General features: G+C 43.3%; 1 protein-coding gene across 1 annotated transcript in view; it reads right to left on the minus strand.

The window, feature by feature from the left end:
- LOC143930874 (uncharacterized) overlaps nt 1-21,682 on the minus strand; it is a 69,963-nt gene that overhangs the window by 42,101 nt on the left and 6,180 nt on the right. The window contains exons 2-4 of the mRNA XM_077455518.1: nt 21,016-21,125; nt 1,316-1,480; nt 1,158-1,226 (exon numbers count right to left, since the gene is read on the minus strand). Of these exons, the coding sequence (XP_077311644.1) occupies nt 1,158-1,226; nt 1,316-1,480; nt 21,016-21,108 (327 nt within the window). The 5' untranslated portion in view covers nt 21,109-21,125. The remainder of the gene's footprint in view (nt 1-1,157; nt 1,227-1,315; nt 1,481-21,015; nt 21,126-21,682) is intronic.

Here is a 21,682-nt window from a genome sequence, read left to right on the forward strand (position 1 = left end):
TTTGTCGGTCTTTTTTCGTTTGTTTAGCAAACGATAAAAAATTAAAAAAAAAAAAAAAAAAAAAAAACAGTGGTGATTAACAACTTGAAGACCAGCTGCCACAGTTGTACTGTGCGAACCGCCATCATTGTACATCGGCCGCTTTAAGAGCTATTGGAGGCCTGTGCGTACTGCCCCCAGCGCGACGCTGGAGCCAATGCGTGTGGCCAGCATGTCCGCTGGCCACCCGCAATTGCGCCACAGAGAGACAGGAATCTGTCAATGTAAGCAAACACATTCCCCGTTGTGACAGGGGAGTAGAGACAGATCTGTTGTCCCTAGTGATTAGGAACAGCGATCTCTCTCCTCCAGTCAGTCCCATCCCTCCACAGTTAGAAAAACCTCCCAGGGAACACACTTAACCCTTTGATTGCTCCCTAGTGTTAACCCCTTCCCTGCCAGTGACATTTATACAGTAATCAGTGCTAAAAAAATAAAATAAAAATAAAGGCACTGATCGCTGTATAACATGCCAATGGTCCTAAAAAAATAAAATAAAAAGGGGGATCTGTCCACCGGAATCCTGCTAAAAATTGACGATTACTGCCATTACTAGTAAAATAAATAAAAAAAGTCAAAAATTTTTTTTATTTTTTTGTTGTTTTTTTCCCCAAAATTGTTTTTTGTTTATAGAGCAAAAAATAAAAAAAAATAAAATAAAAAACAGAGGTGATCAAATACCACCAAAAGAAAGCCATTTGTGGGGAAAAAAAAAGGCAAACATTGAGTACAATGTAACAGGACCACGCAATTGTCCGTTAAAGCGACACAGTGCCGTATCGCAAAAAAATGGCCTGATCATTAAGGGGGCAAATCCTTCCAGTCCTTAAGTGGTTAAAATACCACCAAAAGAAAGCCATTTGTGTTGCACTTTGAATGACAATTGCACAGTCAGGGAACTCTGTACCCATATAACACACAAAATTATTATAATAATAATAATAATAATAAATATATATATACACACATATATATATATATATATATATATATATATATATATATATATATATATATATATATATATATATATATATATATATATATATATATATAAAAGTTATATGGGTACAAGAAAAAGCTTGCATAATCACAAGTAACATTTCTTATGTACTTACTGACTCTCCAGCCATGCATCGCTGACAAGTCTGAGGAGATATAACACTTTGCTGACAAATCTGAGGAGGCTGAAACAAGATTTAAAAAAAACACACACATTAGAAATAAGACGTTACAGCACATGGGTAAAATTGCAAGGGTAGGGGACTTATTGTACCATGATAGTCGGCTGTGTCACCTCCTTGAAAATGAAGCCATTTACTTGCTCTCTTCTACCATTAGAGATCTCCATCTGCCAGTATGCCATATCACAGTCAGCCATTGGGCTCAACAAGACACCATTTCCATTGGTCATACTTTGTAATCCATGGCACGCACGCTTCTGTAAGACAAAAAAAAAAAAAAAGGGAGGGGGAAATTATACGAATTTCCAGGCTTTTAGCATTTTCTTTGTTTAAAGGGAGCTTGTCACCAGGCTATTCATTTTACCAATAATCTTCTCATATGAAGACATGTAAAATGCACATATTTAAAGTGGTTGAACATCCTTAAATACATAGGGGAAAATTTGATCCCCTACAGTTTCTGTAATTTTACCCACTTCCAAATAAATGACGGGTCAATCATTTGTATCATAGGTGTATTTTAAAATGATAAAGACAGAATATCAACCAAAAATCCATAAAAAAAATAAAAAAAATACAAGACTTAGCACTTGGTGGAGAAACCCTTTTTTTGCGAGCAGAGGCAAGGACGTTTCTTGAAGATGGTGACCGGGTTTGCACACATCTCAGGAGGGATTTTGGTCCACCCTTTACAGATCTTCTTGAAATCCTTATGCCCCGTACACACGAGAGGGATTAAGTCTGACAGACCTCCAAAGGAGTTCCGCCGGAGTTCCGACGGAGTTCTGGCGGACTTTTCGACCGAACGGACTTGACCACACACGATCACACCAAACTCCGACGGAGTCGAACGTGATGACGTACGACTGGATTCGACGTAGGAAGTTCATAGACAGTAGCCAATAGCTGCCCTAGCGTCGGTTTTAGTCCGTCGGAGTAGCACACACACGAGCGAATTTTTCGAAGGGGACCGGGTCCGGCGGAGTTCCGTCGGGAAAATTTAAAGCATGCTTCATTTCTAAAGTCCGTCAGACTTTAGCGAAGCTAAAGTCCGTTGCAGCCCACACACGAGCGGATAGTCCGCCGGACTCAGTCCGTCGGAGTTTGGATGTCGAAAAGTCCGCTCGTGTGTACGGGGCTTTAAGGTTTCTTGGTTGTCGCTTGGCAACCAAGTTTCAGCTCCCTCCATAAATCGTCTATAGAATTAAGGTCTGGAGACTGGCTAGGCCACTCCATGACCTTAATGTGGTTCTTAAGCCACTCCTTTGTAGTATGTTATGGGTCATTGTCATGCTGGAACACCCATCCATGACCCATCTTCAGAGTTCTGGCTGAGGGAAGAAGGTGCTCATCCAAGATTTTACAATACATGGCTCTATCCATTGGCCCCTCAATGTGGCAGTCAGTCTATACCTCTGGCAGAGGGCCCCAAAGCATAATGTTTCCACCTCCATGCTTAACTGTAGGGATGGTGTTCTTCGGGTCATAGTCAGCGTTTTTCTTCCTCCAAACATGGCGAGTCGAGTTAATGACAAAGAGCTCAATTTCGGTCTCATCTGACCACAGTGCTTTCTCCCAATCCTTCTCAGAATCATTTAGATGTTCATCGGCAAACTCAAGAAGGGCCTGTACATGTGCCTTGAGGAGGGAGACCTTGTGGGTCCATGGCGACATAGTGTTACCAATGGTATTTTTTTTTTTGGTGACTGTGGTCCCAACTGCCTTGATGTTAAGCTCCTCCTGTGTAGTTCTAGGTTGATCCTCACTTTTCTCATGATCATCCATACCCCAAGAGGCAAAATCTTCCATGCAGCTCCAGACTGAGGGGTGATTGATGGTTATTTTGTATTTCTTCCATTTGCGAATAATCGCACCATCAGTGGTCTCCTTCTAACCCAGCTTCTTGCTGATGGTCTTGTAGCCCATTCCAGGCTTGTGCAGGTCTACAATCTTGTCTCTGACGTCCTTTGACAGCTCTTGTGTCTTGCCTATGATGGTGAAGTTTGAATAGAAGAAAGATTCCATGGATACTAGTCTTTTATACACATAAAAGGTTGTTATTAGTACTGTCAATTTAAGAAGGTGTTCCTCTGTACCACATGAGAACATACTGTAGTCAGTCTGTGGGAACCATAATCATTGACGGTTGGTACCATTTTATTTTACTTTTTAAGTAAGTATTTTACTTACGGAACTCCAACTCAATGTAGAACATTTAGATCATGTGTTTTTTCTGGATTTTTGGTTAATATTCAGTCTCTATCATTTAAAATACACCTATGATAACAATTCTAAACCCTTTATTTATTTGTCAGTGGGCAAACTTACAAAATCTGCAGGGGAATCAGATAATTTTTTCCCCCACTGTATAACCAGTGAGGCACCCGGCCTCAGGTAATACAGAGATGAAACCAATCCTCCTACATAACTTGTATCCGTTTATCTGCGGTCTTATCTTCTCTACATCTGTTTAAAGTCCAAAATACATAAAGCTTGTCTGAGCGTTCAGAAAGAAGGGGGTGGAGAGCTGAAATTACTCTGTGGAGCTCAGAGAGGACAGCTGAGAGCCGATTGGAGGGACACACCCCTCCTTCACACAGCTGACAGCTGAGGTTTGTCAATCAGCTGGATTGCAGCTGGTCCCATGTAATCATGTGTCTCTTGGTGCCAGGAAAACTTGTCAGACGTGATTCATGCTGATGGAGAAACGAAGCAGCAAAAATAAATGGCACTTAGTGCTCTGGATTGAGACAAGTACATGCTATTGAGGGATATGCTTTGTTCATGTCTGAGGTTTAGAACCACTTTAAGGCATGTTATTAACCTGTAAAAGCCTCCTTGATGTAGACATCTAAAAGCCCCGAGACCGCTGCTGGACGCCGCCATTTGGATGCATCATAGTTCATACAAAAAAATAAAAAATAAAATCACACACACACCACACAACATCTGATGTGTTTCGCGGGCAAGAAAAAAAAACTCCCCCTTCATCAGGGCTTCAGTAAAAATAAGACCCACGCATGGATTTAAAATAGATCTTTCCTGTGCAAATATGTGTAGGGAAGCTAATTGCTGGATCAGGAGTAGTGTCACTGGACGGGTGCATTTGCATGAACAATCAATCTAAATGACTTGTTTCGGTGGGTAGGTCTTTGGAGGCAGCCTGCCTTAGGTAACATACACGTGATGCAGAGTCCCCATGGAGTCTCCATGGATGAGAGAAACCAAATGAATGGAAGGGCTGGGTCAAAGACAGTCAAGGCTAGGGTGGAAAGAGTCATCACCTGGCTGGAGAACACCCAGCATCAGGCCGACTATCCGACTTACTGTAGCTTCTAATGAACATTGTGAAAAGCTGTGATATTAGACGCTAAACAGCGGTCCCCCGCCAAGCTAGCGGAGACCGTCCAGCGGATACGCTCTGTGTGAACCCATCCATCTAACAGCAGATAAAAGTACCCAAGAAACACTGCTGGGATGCTTCATTCACTGTCTCCAACACATTCCTTATATTGTAGGTCTGGATTTAGAACACATTTAAAAATATTTTTGCACCATTAAAAAAAAAAGTGTAAAAAGTGTAAAGCAAAACAAATCCAAATTTGCTGGTAGAGTGCAAAGTGTCACTTTGATGCAGATGGCTGGCTTAAAGCAGAGTTTCACCTAAAAGTGGAAGATCTGCTTCCTCGCCCCCCTCCGGTGCCACATTTGGCACCTTTCAGGAGAGGGCAGAGCGGGTACCTGTTTTTTTTTTTTTTGACAGGCACCCATGTAACTGCTGACTTTTAAATTTTGGAGGGGGGAAACCAAGAGAGTGTTAAAGAGACCTTGTCACAAAAAAAAAAAAAAAAAAAAAAAAAATGATAATATGTATAATTTTTTTTTTTTTTTTTTTTTTTAGAAACAGCTCCACTGTTGTAGAGCTAAACCCAAACCCATCTGGATGGTCTTTGCAAGATTTTAACAAACTGTTCCAGATTCCTATTGGTTTCTGTTCTGAAGAAACAGCTCAGGAAGGGCATACATACAAGCAGACAATTGGGCTCTTCTGGAAGGCATCCTGTGCAATCCATATTCCTTTACATGCATGTAGGAAATGTGCACATGCATACACATCTGTTGCTCACATTGGCACCTAAGTGGGTTATTTAAAACTGAGCCTGTGCTATGCTTCAGTGCCATCTGGTCTACAGCGATCCTATCCATACTTGCAGTTCTACTGTTAATGACCTGGTTTGTCTTGACTACTCCTGAACTCCACCTGCACTGACCCCAGCCTGCTTCTGACCTCACTTTTGCCGGTTCCCCTTGCTGCGGTGCCACAGATCTGTTACCGATTTGTCCTGCATCCTGACTTTGCATCTGCACCTGATCCGTTTTACTGCCTCTGTCCCAATCAATGCCGGACTGCCTTCTGCATGACTCTGCTTAATCTCCACTGGTGCCTGCTCCCCGCCTGTCTGCTTCCAGCCTGTACCGGTCTGCTGTTGCCAGTGCCAGCCAGCTCCTGTCTCCTGCCCACTGGCAGCTATCTGGCATGCCTCCTCCTGTGGTCTACTGACGGTCTTCCCCTGCTTGACTCAGAGAGTCTGTCCAGCCCTGCTGCTAGCAAGACCAACAGGCACCCGTGCCACTCTGTACTCTTGCACCACCTGTCTGCTCCATCACTGGCCCCAAGTCAGGTGTAGGAGAGACCTTCCTCATTATGTCAGGCTTTTCTATCAGGTATGTGACAGAACAGCTGTTTGTTCCACTAACTCTTTTGGATACTGATTCTGAATGGGCGTGACCAATTTATTTTAATCAGAGTTCTAATGAGAAAAGTTGCAGCATCTGCATCCCTTAGGGAGTACCTCACCAACTTTGGTTGCATTATATATATGTGTGATAGAGATTCTTTTTATATATAGCTATATCTCTATCACACACACACACACACACACACACACACACACACACACACACACCCTTGAAAGGCCACTTTGCAAATATATACACCCATCCTGATTAATAAAAGACTAAGTATTTTCTTTTCCATCTTAAAAACATTCAAATAATGGCAGGAGCGGGGAGAAAACCCACATATTCTGCAAGCGGCAGGGGCAAGTCAAGGGTGGTAGGAAGAGAAGAAAAAAAGATTTAGTGCAAAATTCAAATAATGAGAGCAGCCATCAGGGAGAAGAAGAACCCCTGGATTTTGTAGGTTGCGACGGTCAGTATGGGGATGCAACCCGACAGAACATCAAGCATGGTGGCAGATGGGACTTGTTTCAATCACAGATTTTGAAAATTACAGGAGCAGGCAAGGGGGAAGAACCCCTGGATTTTGTAATTGCTGGGTCACGGCTTGGGGCGGTAGGGTGCAGACTGGGGAAGGACCCTTGGATCATGCAAGTGTTGGGTCACGGCTTGGGTGGTGGGGTGTAGACTGTGGAAAAACCCTTGGATTCCGTAAGTGTTGGGTCATGGTTTGGGTGCAGACTGACCAGATTTCAGGTTGTACCTTAAATTTGGGTGTAACATGAAACATGATTAAAAAAAAGAGTGGACTTCTGTTTAAAGGGGGCATAATCGTCCATCTCATAGGGAATAATTTGGTTATTGCTAGGCATTTTGCTACCACAAGAGGGCATAGATTTATCCACTTGCTTGCGCCCAGTCTTCACCTTTTAACTGGTAGCATGCTTCAGGCTCATAATTGCGCAGGATTTTACAGCGTATTCTAGTGCCCTTTGTAACTGGCCAAGCGTGGCTCTCTGAAGACCAAACACATCCCCTTACAGAGTTATCCTAAACATTCGCTATAATCTGACTTTGATAGCATTGGTCTAACGTAATTGTTGCATTTAGAGAGGTCAATAAAAACAAAAAAATAAATAATAAAAAAAAAAAAAAAAAAAAAGAGAGTGGAGAAGAACACCGCAGACAGAAGACCAGACGATGACAATGGTGTCAGAAAAGACACTGTACTTTTCCTGCCGCCTTGTCCTTTTAATGATGATGTACAAGTCGTCATGCATCAGTCAAGGTGAATGAGAACACTGCTCCTTCGCAAATTTATCACATGCGGCCGACGGAGCAGAACTAACGTCAACTATATAAATAATAGGGCAAGCATTGCAGGGATTATACAGCGAAGCTCTTCTCTTCTTGGACAGGTGACCCTTCTGCTTTGGATTAGATGTGAATCATTTAATCCACTGGTGGCCACCAGCTCCCACAGCAAGCACTAATGGAAGTTACATTTGCACTTAGCATTGGAAAATGCTTTGAGATACCGTCGAAATTAATTCTGGTCTACTAACTGCTGTGACCAGAAAAGAAACGTATCCCGACCCTGAGCACACAGAAACATCTTATTAAAACGAAGAGGTACATTGCATTCTGGGGAGGAGGTTTAAAGATGGGATTACAGGATCAAATATGACTTTACACAAGGATGGCTAAAAAGCAGGGCAACATTGAAATACGGGCAAGTACCTGGTACATAGATGGCCTACAGAAACGTAGTTAATTTATCTCTTTCTCTTCATTATAGTAGATCTATAGGCAAAAAAAACGGAACAGTTGAACATCAGAATGACGCATTGCCATCCACCTATCTTGTTCAAAGGGTTTTGTTGAACATACATATCAACAAGAGCATACAAAAATAGTAGTGGACACACGTGAACATATCTGCATAAATTTCCGGTATCAAAAGAATATGGTAGTTTTGGACACAGAAATTTGCACACATTGCTGAAGGTTCAGGGGCGGTCAGCCGTGACCACCAGGTCCTGACCGTGTGGTAGCACTCTTAACTACGCTTGTGTGTGCGCGCGCTTTAGTTTACAGAGCCATAGTAGTATATTGGTCGAGAAAGGAATGTAAAACAAAACAATTTTAAAACGGAGACTACGTGAGGCTAGGTAGCATATTCTCCTATGCAATAAAAGTGTTTTCTGACCATGTGTCCAGTCCCAACAGGAACTGGCCTGTGGGTCGAAAAGTCAGAAGAGGAGAGTGTAGAAAGGGGGCAGGAAAGGGAAAAAAAATTGAGAGAATGGTGCGGAGGAAGAAAGAGGAGTAAGAAGGGGGGGGGTCCCCGGGGTAGGGGGAGAGGAGGCATATTAGAGCAAGAGTAGCACTGGATGGAATCGGGAAGGGTGGATATGCGTTGCCATGTCCGGAGGAATCCATCATGTGTATCCGATAACACGGCTGGCAGCTTCTCATTAACCATGATATAGTTTACATGATTTTTGACTGCTTCGAAGCTGAGGGCCGGGGTTTTCCCCAAGCTTTTGCTATGGTCAATTTAGTTGCAGTAAAAATGTGTGACACCAATTGGTCATAGTAATTCCGTAATTGGTTTCCCTAGAAGGGCCTCAAATGTGTCCCTCTTTATGTTAGCGTTAAAAAGGTTCACGAAGAAGTGCATAGATTCTGATCCACAGTCTACAGACTATTCACTTTTCTTATTGTCATTAAAAATATCTGGATATGTTGCCAGGTCACTCTTTCTGGGAATTTAGAAAACGCTGATACACCTGAAATGAAGTCACTGGGTTTTCACCCTGAGGGTCAATATAGCAAAGTCTACATTGCCAGGGGAGAAGCCTGGCAGAACTTCTTCTAGCCCTCAAAGTGTCACTAAACCCACATAAAAAAAACCCTATCAAACGCTGTATTACATGCTGTTCATACTCAGTCATTTTGAGATTAGTTTTCTGTAAAAAAAAAAAAAAACCTGGTTAATCCTGCTGCTCTCTATCTCCCCCTTCTGTTCTTGTCCCCAATTCACCTAGGGATTTTGCAGCTGCGGTGGCAACTCTGCACATTCTCAATTTTCAGGGAGTTTCTATACTAAGCATTTCCTCTCTATCACATCTGAGCAGCCCATGTGACTATAGAGTCACACATGTAGGTGTATATACAGTGGTAATGACAGCCCACTCCCTACCTCCCTCCTCCTCCATGCTTACTAACCAGCTAAGCACAATGGGGGTGAGATATTACATGTAGGTTGATGGATACTTCACCTCCCTTTAAGTCTAATGCCCCATACACACGGTTGGACATTCCGACCACAAAATCCGTCAGATTTTGGCCGAAACTTGTGTTGCATACACACGGTCGCACAAAGTTGTCGGAAGTTCCGACCGTTCTGAATGAGGTGACGTCAAACACGTACGTCGGGACTATAAACGGGCCAGTAGCCAATAGCTTTCGTCTCTTCGTTTTATTCTGAGCATGCGTGGCACTTTGTCGGAATTGTCTACACACACGATCGGAATCTATGCGATCGGATTTTGTGGTCGGAAAATTTTAGCTCCTGCTCTCAAACTTTGTGCGTTGGAAAATCCGGACGGAAAAAGTCAGATGGAGCCCACACACGGTCGGATTTTCCAACATAATCCGATCGCACATTTTCCATCGAAAATCAGACCGTGCGTAAGGGGCATAAGACACAGGCTGGTAGGGTGTGACGCGGCCTGGCAGAAATCTGCCCACACCACGTTATTTTCACAAAGATTTGTTTTCAAATATACATTTTGATGCCAATTTAAGACAGTTTGATACATTTTTTTTCCTACCTCTGTATTCCAAATGCATTTATTTTTGAACATGTGACCAGCAGCAGACGACTAGAGGCGCCTCCTGCTTATGTTTCCTGCTGGGAGAGAGCTGGGTCCTGTGACAGCTGTATATCACATAAGAAAAAGGTACTGAGATTTTTAAATTTTAGTTTTTCATTAAAATAATTACATTGCCATCATCCATTTACAGAAATGAAAGGGACGATAGAAATTAAGTAGTGTGTTTGATTCCTCTGTCCATCTCGTGTGGGTGCATGGGGGAAAATCAACACACGCACGCACACACTATTCCGACAGCGGATCCCACCACTGTTAATATACACTAGTCAACAGAAGAGACTTTACAGAATTTTCCCCATAGGTGACATTTCAGGTATATGTTGCACAAGCACACCAATCCACTTTGCTTTGCATTTTTTTGGCTACTCCATCACCCACTGCAGATGTTCCAACCCCTTCTATAGTATTCTATATTGTTTATAGCCTCGTATACATGATCACATTTTCCGACAGGAATAGTGTGATGACAGGCTGTTGGCGAAAACTGCGACCGTGTGTACGCTCCATCGGACAATTGTTGTCAGATTTTCCGCTGACAAATGTGTGTTGTCGGATTTTCCGAGCGTGCGTACACAAGTCCGTTGGACAAAAGTCCAAAGTACAAACACGCATGCTCGGAAGCAGAAGCGGTCAGTCTTGTAAACTAGCGCTCGTAATGGATAATTAACATTCGTGACGTGGCAAATTATGAAATCTCCAAATGCAGCGCACAATTCTATTCTTCTTTAATGGGATAATAATGAAGCTGCTTTGAAGTAAGCCCTTGTACACACGGTCGGAGATTCCGACGGAATGTGTCCTATCGGACTGTTTTGTCGGATATTCCGACTGTGTATGGTCTCCATCGAACTGTTTCCGTCGGAATATCTGACAGACCAACTTTTCCAACTCGCCGGTAAAATTTTCCGACAAAATGCTCCGATCGGACATACTCTGATCATGTGTAGCCTACTCCGACGGACAAAGTGCCACGCATGCTCAGATCAAATTCCTAGACCAAAGCTATTGGCTACTAGCCTGAATGTAGTCCTGTCCTAACGAAATTACGTCATCACGTTATGTACAATCGGATTTTCCGTCAACTTTGTCTGACTGTGTGTGCGCAACAGTTTCGGACAAAATCCGTCGGTCAAAATCCAACGGATTTGGTTGTCAGAATGTCCGACCGTGTGTACAAGGGCTAAAACATATAGCCAAGTATTCTACCAAAATTTTTTTTTACTGTGCATTAAAAAAAGAAAACAAATAAAATTAGACATGCTATCTGCCAATAGAACTTAACCAAAAAGTGCATTCTATGCATCCAAAAACATAGAAAATATACCTAATCAAATTATTGTTCAACCAAAAAAATAAAATAAAAATGTCAAAGCAATAACTCCAAGGCCAATAATAACATGTTATCTCCTCCGATTACACAACATGACTGGTTGAAGAACAGCCGTTCAGAAACTAACTGCAAAGCGCAAATAAAAACATGAATCACTCAAACTTCTAACAACACGAAATTAGCAGAAGGAGCCCAAAGGGTGACACTAAAGATTTGTATTTGTTGGCCGACAATTCCTTGCCCTTTGTATGCAAGACAAAATTTGGGCCAATGCCCTTTGGACAAAATTCCACGGTTTTGTTGGGCAACAATCTGATCATGTGTACGAGGCTTTAGGCTGCATTCACACCGAAACGGTTTCAGCTTGTAAAACGCCCCCAAAAATAAATAAATACATTTACAAAAAAAAAAAAAGCCCAACAAGCAAAATTCCATTCATTTCAATGGCATCTGAGCGTTTGGTCATGGAAAAAAATAAAACCCATCGTTCCAGGTGAGATAAGGAGCGTTTTGTCAATTGAAGCAAAACGCCTGAAAAACGCCCTAAGCGCAAAAAAAAAAAAAGAACATGAGCTTCTTTGGGGCAGATTACAGGCATTTTTCTGCCTTTTACATTGGTGACCTGAACAAAAAAAAAACGTGGTACTTTGAAATGCTCAGGTGTGAATGCAGCCCAAATTAAAAATATGAAAAAAAAAACAGGAGGGTTACGGGGAAATCCCCTTAGCAGTAGATGTACACACTTAGGAACACAAGGTCAGAAATTGTCATCAAAGCGCCCCCCCCCAACAGATATTATAAAAACAAATGGGGTTTAGCACTGCAGCATACTTTATTAGAAGTCAGATTCAAAAACAAATGCCCTGTACTGCCCATACATCCATATGTTGGCAACATACCTCAATATTTCCTGCCTGCATCTGGTGTGGGTTGCACTGCAACTCCCCTGTGTGTGCCACCTGCAGGTCAGACTGGAGAACGGCTTTGAGGTCATCATAGGCCAGTTTTAAGGGGTTGTAAAGGTTCGTGTTTTTTTTTCACCTTAATGCATCCTATGCATTAAAGTGAAAAAACACCTGTCAGTGACCGCCCCCCCCATTTTACTTACCTGCACCCTTGAACTTGTCCCACGGGGACGCGCTCTCTCTGCCCAGTGTTCTCAGCTCTTGATTGGATAGATTGAAAGCAGTACAGCCATTGGCTCCCGCTGCTGTCAATCAAATCCAATGATGCGGGCGCCATCGAAACATTGAATCAGGGGTCTAAAACTGGCGGCCCTCCAGCTGTTGCAAAACTATAAGTCCCATGAGGCATTACAAGGCTGACAGTTACAATAATGTAGTTCCGCAACAGCTGGAGGGCCACCAGTTTGAGACCCCTTCAAAATGTATATGCCATACAAAAGGCAAAGAGCAGAGGAGAGGGGGGGGGTTAAAGAGTATGTATACCCAGCATTATATAATCCTGATATGTGCCTGTTGTACCATGTATGAAAACCTATCCTGTTCTCTTTGTATGGTTTCCTTTAAATGAAATCACTGGTGTTCTTGCCATTGCCTCTGCTTTCTTTTTTAAAAGCTGACCACACCAAAGCATTAAAACACAGCATGGTCAGTTCTCTAGCTGTGCTAGAAACTTGGCATCTCAGCCTGCTCTACACAATGATCAGACTTGTCCTGTCCCCTCTCCAATCTGGTACTGCCATTCACTGGGAAGGTCAGTGAACTCTTGTTTCTCCTCCCTGAGCTCCTTCTGCAGCTGAGAAGGAGGGTATGTGATCAAAGGAGGGGGAGAGATTGCCTCTGCGTACACAACAATGGATACACACTAGGCATCTCATACTATGTATGTGCACCTGCTGTTGTAGATAAAGAATTTAGTGCTATAACCAATACCATCCACCATTAGTGGAGCTCCCGGGTGCTCGGCCTGCAGTCGCACAGCTGTTAGTAATTGTCCATAGAAGTGATCCCCACAGTTATGATTAAAACCATGTGGGCTGAAACTCGTTAACTGACCAACTGCAACTTGCACACCGTGGTTCTTCTAAATAAAATGCAAGATTTTAGTGCAACATCGGTTGTGCGAATCACCTCTATGGACATGTGTACCTGCTGAACATTTTCTGTATAGACGCTGTAAGACATAAAAAAATAAAAATAAATATTCAACAATAATGGTTTTCCCATTAAAGCCAAAAAAAAAAAAAAAAAAAAAAAAAAAAAAAAAAAAAAAACAGCCTTAGCACGTTATACCCTTGGATGAAAAAAAATAAATAAATACATTTATATTGGACAGCTGGGATGCCGTTTACAAGTTCTCGCCTTAAGTGTGCCGCTTTGGTTGACATTTTCACACTAAGGAAAGCAGAATTCCAGGGTGTGTAAATGTGTTAAGGCGACTAATGATATGAACTTTGAGCCTGACAGACAAGTCATAGGAATCTCTGAATGCACAAATTGTAAAGTGCAAACTGATATCTCAGGGGCCTTTTTTTTTTTTTCTCTTCAAGAAGGGGAGAAGAAGAAATTGGATGTTCATAAAGAAAGTCTGGAGTTGGGTGTCCATGAAACGATACATAAAGCTCAATTACAAATGTTTATTGTGATACCTTTACAGCCCTGGTGCCCAACCTGTAGCCCTTTGGCACTTTTTTGTGCAACCCTAGGGGTCCCTGTAGATACTAATCCTTGTTTCCCTATTGCCCGGTTATAGGACTGTCTCCTGAAGCATGTCCCTCAGTCTCCAAAAACTTCTACCATGTCCGCAGCCTCTGACCGGCTCCTCAAATACGTCCGCAGCCTCTGACCGGCTCTTCAAATACGTCCGCAGCCTCTGACCGGCTCTTCAAATACGTCCGCAGCCTCTGACCGGCTCTTCAAATACGTCTGCAGCCTCTGACCGGCTCTTCAAATACGTCCGCAGCCTCTGACCGGCTCTTCAAATACGTCCGCAGCCTCTGACCGGCTCTTCAAATACGTCCGCAGCCTCTGACCGGCTCCTCAAATACATCCGCATTCTCTGACCGGCTCTTCAAATACGTCCGCAGCCTCTGACCGGCTCTTCAAATACGTCCGCAGCCTCTGACCGGCTCTTCAAATACGTCCGCAGCCTCTGACCGGCTCTTCAAATACGTCCGCAGCCTCTGACCGGCTCTTCAAATACGTCCGCAGCCTCTGACCGGCTCTTCAAATACGTCCGCAGCCTCTGACCGGCTCTTCAAATACGTCCGCAGCCTCTGACCGGCTCTTCAAATACGTCCGCAGCCTCTGACCGGCTCTTCAAATACGTCCGCAGCCTCTGACTGGCTCTTCAAATACGTCCGCAGCCTCTGACCGGCTCTTGAATTACCGTATCTTTTATCACATCAGCAGTTAGCGACCATCTCCTATATTATGTCCACAGTCTGACCATCTCTTGTATCATAACCTGTTGTGTGTCTGCTGTCTGACCGTGGAAAGTCACCGAATTTTATGTGCAGCCCTTTGTTGGTGTCAGGGGCTGTACTTGAGGCCGTCCATATCAAGAAAGTTGACTACTGCTTTACAGGGTAGAATCATAACCTACCACTAAAAAGGTAAAGTAGGTAAGTATTTATTTTTTTAAATGGTGAAAACTGAAGCTTGAGAAACATCCTACTTGCTCAGTGCCTTCATTACATCAAGACTATAGTGTAACCCTACCCTAAAATAATCTATAAATAGAAACTACAGCTATATATATAAAAGGATTAGTGTATTTTTATTGTCTGTTAAGCTGCATCAGATATATACAGTATTTTTTGTATTGGTACATATTCCAACTATAACCGGTCTTCACAGCAAGGAGCACATGGAAGGACAATGCATGCATGACAAAACCAGAAAAAATCCCAACTCCAGTCTGCTTACCAACCAACTGCAGGTAATACACGGTGCCATGATGGGGCCCTGCGGCTTACATATGTGTGCAAACTAAACCCCTGTTTTTAATGCAGACTGTTAGTCCTTATACACACGGTCGGAGATTCCGACAACCAAATCCATCGGATTTTGTCCGAAACTGTTGCATACACACGGTCGGAAAAAGTTGTTGGAAAATCCGACGTGATGACGTTATTTCGTTAGGGCGGGACTATGTTCACGCTAGTAGCCAATAGCTTTGGTGTAGGAATTTGATCTGAGCATGCATGGCACTTTGTCCGATCGGAATTCTCTACACATGATCGGAGTATGTGCGATCGGAGCATTTTGTCGGAAAATTTTACCAAGTTGGAAAACTTGGTCCATCGGATACTCCGATGGAGACCGCACACAGTCGGAATCTCTGACCGTGTGTACAAGGGCTTAGACAAGTTCATTTGGTTGGTAAACAGACTGGGTGGAGAGTTGAGCTGGGAATTTTCTCTTGGTTTTGTCTTGTATGCGTTGCCCTTCCATGTGCCGCTTGCCGTAAAGGCCAGTTATAGATGGGGGCAGGGGCCATTTGTTTGTGAATGGTAATACAAGAAATAGAGACCAAGAGTTATCCAAGAAAGGCTTCAGGAAGTATAGTGCTAGCGACCCTGGGAGGCACTCCTTAGATTTTACAACACATGACAGAGAACTCATAGTGTACAATAGGAGTAGGGTAGGTAGAGCGAAGTGACTTTAGGACAGTTGTCATGTTTCCTGGATAAAAATTAATAACTCATTGATTGCTTTTGCCACAATGCAGAGAGTGAAACTGAGTACTGATCCATAACAACATGAATCGAGCATACAATGGAAAGGCTTGCACCTGATTTACCTTAAAATTTTGCTATTTGTTATTTTATAAACTGGTTTAGGCTTTTACACTGCAGCACTACTACTGTGTAACCAACTGGAAGCCACCACTCCAAACGCTTCTGATAGGGCAGCTTCTTATGCAGATATGCAAAATATCCCATTCACTCCTATAGGGAAATCGTGTACCATTGGGACACAATAGTTGGTTTCTTAAGGAGAATTAAGAAGAGTTTTCTGCTCATGAACAGAACAATTTCCCTGAATGGGAGATTTTTCAGGGAAGGGTGGGTGGCTCCAAGTGGCCCACAGAACATAGGCCTTGCATGAACATAAGTATAAGACTTGAGGGCAATATAATTTAAAAAAATAGCTGAAGTTGCTTGAATTTTCAGAAGGTTGAGCTCAGGCCCACCTCTTCTGCACTCCCTACTGGTCAGTAAAGCTGTCCATTATTAAGGGTCAATAGTGGGGTTTTTGAGTCAGAAGCATCTAGGTCAATATTAAAGTGGTTGTAAACCCTTACAAACCACTTTGACCCACAGGTAAGCCTAGATTAAGGCTTACCTGTAGGTCCAAGAAATATCTCCTAAACCAGGGATATGCAATTAGCGGACCTCCAGCTGTTGCAAAACTACAAGTCCCATCATGCCTCTGCCTCTGGGTGTCATGCTTGTGGCTGTCAGAATCTTGCTATGCCTCATGGGAATTGTAGTTCTGCAACAGCTGGAGGTCCGTTAAGTGCATATCCCTGTCCTAAACCTACACGGTTTAGGAGATATTTACTAAAAGACAGTGACAGCTGTCTACGGTGCATGTGCCGTAGACAGTGGCACGCAGGCACACTATCGCCCTTAGCAGCGATATGCCATTAGGGGCGGCTCCCGTGCGCCTGCGTGGGAGTGATGTCATCACTGCTCCGGCGCTGTGAGTGGCTGGAGCAGCGATACCCGGAAGAAGATGGATGCTCTGGACTACAGAGGACAGCGGTGACATCGCTGGCTCCTGTGTCAGGTAAGTGACACATAATGGGCTACTATGCGATGCATAGTAGTCCATTATGCTTTATCTTTGCAGGGAGACAAAGAGGAAGTAACATCCATCAGGGTTTACTTCCTCTTTAACCACTTCAATACCGGGTACTTAAACACCTTCCTGCCCAGACCAATTTTGAGCTTTCTGCGCTGTCACAATTTGAATGACAATTGCGCGGTCATGCTACACTGTACCCAAATGAAATTTTTATCATTTTTTTCCCACAAATAGAGCTTTCTTTTGGTGGTATTTGATCACCTCTACGGTTTTTATTTTTTGCGCTACAAATAAAAAAATACCGAAAATTTTGAAAAAAAATGTTTTTTTTTGTTTCAGTTTCAAAACTTTGTAACTAAGTACGTTTTCTCCTTCACTGATGGGCACTGATGGGGCTACACTGATGGGCACCAATGATGTGGCACCAATGAAGTGGCACTGATGAGGTGGCACTGATGGACACTGATAGGCGGCACTGATGGGTGGCACTGATTGGCGACACGGATGGGCACTGATAGGTGGCACAAATTGGCACTGATAGCTGGCACGGATTGGCATGGATGGGTGGCACAGATGGGCATGGATGGGTGGCACAGGTGGGAACTGATAGGCGGCACAGGTGGGAACTGATAGGCGGCACAGGTGGGAACTGATAGGCGGCACAGGTGGGAACTGATAGGCGGCACAGGTGGGAACTGATAGGCGGCACAGGTGGGAACTGATAGGCGGCACAGGTGTTATACTGTACTAATGGATGCCAATCAGTGCCAAACAATAATGCATGCCAATCAGTGATGCCCATTGTGGGCACTGATTTGCATCCATTATGGGCACTGATTGGCATCCATTGTGGCACTGACTGGCATCCCTGGTGGTCTAGGGAGGATTACCTTTTGCTTGGCATCCCTGGTGGTCTGGTGGCATCCCTGGTGGTCCAGTGTGGGCATCCTCGGGGGGCTGTGCTGATAATCGATCAGCACAGACCCCCCCTGTCAGAGGAGCAGCCGATCGGCTCTCCTCTACTCACGTCTGACAGACGCGAGTGAGGAAAAGCCGATCACCGGCTCTTCCTATTTACACTGTGATCAGCCGTGATTGGACACGGCTGATCACGTGGTAAAGAGTCTCCGTCGGAGACTCTTTACCGAGATCGTAGTTGCCGGGTGTCAGACTGACACCCCACAACAACGATCGCCGCGATGCGCGCCCCCGGTGGCGCGCAGCGGCTCATAATCCTGATCACGTCATATGACGTCCGATCAGGATTATGCAACCACTTTGCCACCGTCAATTGCCTATAGGGTGGGCGGCAAGTGGTTAACAGACTAAAGAATAAAAATACAGACCACAGCTCAGGTTACATTCAGGGCCCCTTCCGCCCTTCAGCTCTCACTATTGGCCATTGAGGCTGCACCTCCTATATGGGTCAATGGGGCTTGCCCCATCATTCTTATTGATCATAGTTGGGTATTTATGCCAGGTCAAAGCACAAGTACTCTGGGGTGTCTTCTGGGCTTGTCAGACGTATCAAGCTGACATATTTTTGCTCAGCAGCAGGTGTTTCCATAGTGCAGGTGGGCTGGACGAGGACTCAAATTTAAAAAGGTGAGGACTCTGATGTGACATTTTATACGGGGTGCTTAGAGATTTTGCATACTTGTAAAGTGTGTCATGACTAAAAGGTTAAGAACCACTGGTATAATTCTTAATAATCTGGGTTTTAAAAGTTCCCATGGCACACTGAAAGGCTTCTTGAGGCAATACACCTTTATGCCATGGTTTCTCAATAGCAATTAATAAGATGCAGACAGCAGTTTACTTTTAGAAAACAAAAAAGTAATGAGCATGGTGTAAAATGTTGAGGGACATTGTTCTAAAGATTGTGGTTGGGAAGAGGGTTAAAGAATCACAAGTCGGAAATCAAAATGGTCACTATGGCTGGGTAGGCGTTGGTACACCACAGTAGCACAGCTCTTACCAGAGTGGATGAGACATTTAAGCCTCGTACACACGATCGGATTTTCCACAGACAAAACCTCAGACTTTTGTCTGAAGGAGTGTGCCTGGATTTTGTCTTGCATACAAAAACGGCAAGGAATGGTCGGCCAACAAACACAAACGTAGCGATGTACTACGTGGCTTCTCAGCTCTTCAGCGCCACTCTTTGGGCTCCTTCTGCCAATTCGGTCTTAGTAGAAGTTTGGTGAGTGTTGATTCGTGCTTTTAATTTCACGCTTTTCAGTTTGTTTATGAACGGCCGTTCGTCAACCAGACATGCAGCGCATTTAGAGGAGATAACATGTTATTTATTATTGGCTCTGGAGTTATTGCTTTGACCCAAGTCCAGTCCGGGAACAGGAGGAGCATTTCTTGGACTAAAAATTGGTTGCTTTATTAATCGTGACCAATTACGTCATATGCCTTTGCTGCGGGAGCTGCAGGAGAATAATCCAGATGATTTTTGGAATTATCTCCGGATGACGGACTCCTGCTTTCACCAATTCTTGGCATTGTTGACCCCCCTATATTAAGAAGCAGGACACATGCATGAGGCTTTTTTTTCATTTTTTGGTTGAATAATGATTTGATTTGGTATATTGTCTATATTTTTGGATGAATAGAATGCACTTTTTGGTTAAGTTCTATTGGCAGATAGCATGTCTAGTTTTTTTTTTTTTTTAATGCACAATAAAAAATAAAAAATAAAATTGTGGAGACTACTTGGCTATGCATTTTACTTCAAAATGACAGTTTGGGAGTAGGCAGTTACATAAAAAAAAAAAAAAAAAAAAACACACAATGTAAAATTAACAAGGGACACCAACATAGTTGCATCTTTTCTCTTAAAAAAAAAAACGACAGGATAGTAGCGTTGTGGTAACTTGCAAAAAAAGCATAATAATATTATTCTTGATATCACGAGAAAAAAAAAGCCTTTGAAAATTTGTTTGCAATAACTCCATCAGTATCACCAGCAAAGCAGCTTTATTATTATCCCATTAAAGAAGAAGGGAATTGTGCGCTGAATTTCGAGATTTCATAATTTGCCGCATCACGAATGTTAATTCTCCATTACGAACGCTAGTTTACAAGACCGACCGCTGCTGGCTGGTCCTTGCTTCCGAGCATGCGTGTTTGTACTTTGGACTTGTGTACACACGCTCGGAAAATCTGACAACAGACATTTGTCTGTGGAAAATTGTAAAAACTGGCATCCAACATTTGTCCGTGGAAAATCCGATAACAATTGTCCGATGGAGCGTACAAACGGTCGGATTTTCCGCCAACAGCCTGACATCACACATTTCCCGTCCGTAAATCCGATCGTGTGTATGAGGCTTTAGAAGCTACTGACCGATACAACCTACTGATATTTTCCCCAGATACATTGGTTCTGAAATGCAAACTTTAGTTCACATTCTTCTAGAGCTCAACACAATAAATAGATATAAAGTACACATTGGGGTGGATTTACTAAAGGCAAATTGTGCACTTTGCAAGTGTAGTTGCATTTATTTCCCCCCAGAGATTAGTAAATGCAGTGAAGCTCTGCCGATTTCCATCATCCAATCATGTGCAAGCAAAAATGCTGCTCTTTTTTCCTTGCCCCCGATTGGGTATTCTTTTTATAAAGTGAAGCTTCACCCAACTGTGGGTGAAGGACTGTGTATATGGAATTGTATATTTAAATTTTTTTGGGTGAACTAGATGGACTTGTGTCTTTTTTCAACCTGACTAATTTGTGGGGGAAATGGTTGCAACTGCACAGTCCATTTGCTTTTAGTAAAGCCACCTCATTATGTAATAATTAAAAGGGATTCTGAAGCCGAAACTCTTCTTGCAATTATGGATTGTCCTGGTGAGTGGTGACCACACAGAAGAAGGTGTGGAGGAATCTTCCCGATAGACACATAGAAAAAAAATAAAATCTAACATTTCTAGTCATTCCCAACTTTAATAAAGATTTCTGACTTCTGCCTAAATGATTTACTGGTGAATAGAGATCTCCTTTTCAGCACAGACAAATACATAGAAGAACGTACATTGAGCGGGTGGTCCAGTACTCCATCCATACATTGACGCTTCCGCATATTGACCACTTCTAGGTCAACCGCCATATCTTCACACACCTCCATCTCCTCTTCTGTTGGCGCTGGGTGAAGAAGCACATACAACAATTAGATGGTTTTCCTATACAGGGGCGATTACAAAAGCGATTTAGAACATAAAATAGCGATATTGCCATCACACACTTTGCACCTCCAAAATTTCAGATGGCTCGCCCCAGAATTTACCGGTACATCCCATGCATCCATGCACTGTCTGCACAGTGTCTTTACTAGCTGGGAGGTAGAGTGGAAGTTTCAAGATAAAGTGGTAATCACATGCTGCCCTAAAAAGTGCCAGCTCAGAAGTCCCAACCACAGGGGCAGACTGAAAACTCATGGGGCCCCGGGCAATAGGAGATTATGGGGCTACACAGTATACACACACACACACAGTATACACATACACACACTGAAAAGGTACTGGAGAGGCGGGGTAGCTATAATCTTGGGATTAAAAAAAAAAAAAAAAAGAAGATTTTTACATACTGTCCCTGGTTTTATTGAGGCTGGCAACCCTGATGGGGCCCCCTAGTGGCATGGGGCCCTCAGGCAGTGCCCGAGTGCCCCAATGGTCAGTCCGCCCCTGCCCAATCATGACCCA

This window comes from Lithobates pipiens, unplaced genomic scaffold (genome assembly GCF_037356315.1).
Source record: "Lithobates pipiens isolate NorthernLeopardFrog02 unplaced genomic scaffold, aLitPip1_a1.2 Scaffold_25, whole genome shotgun sequence".
In the NCBI taxonomy this organism is placed as follows: domain Eukaryota; kingdom Metazoa; phylum Chordata; class Amphibia; order Anura; family Ranidae; genus Lithobates; species Lithobates pipiens.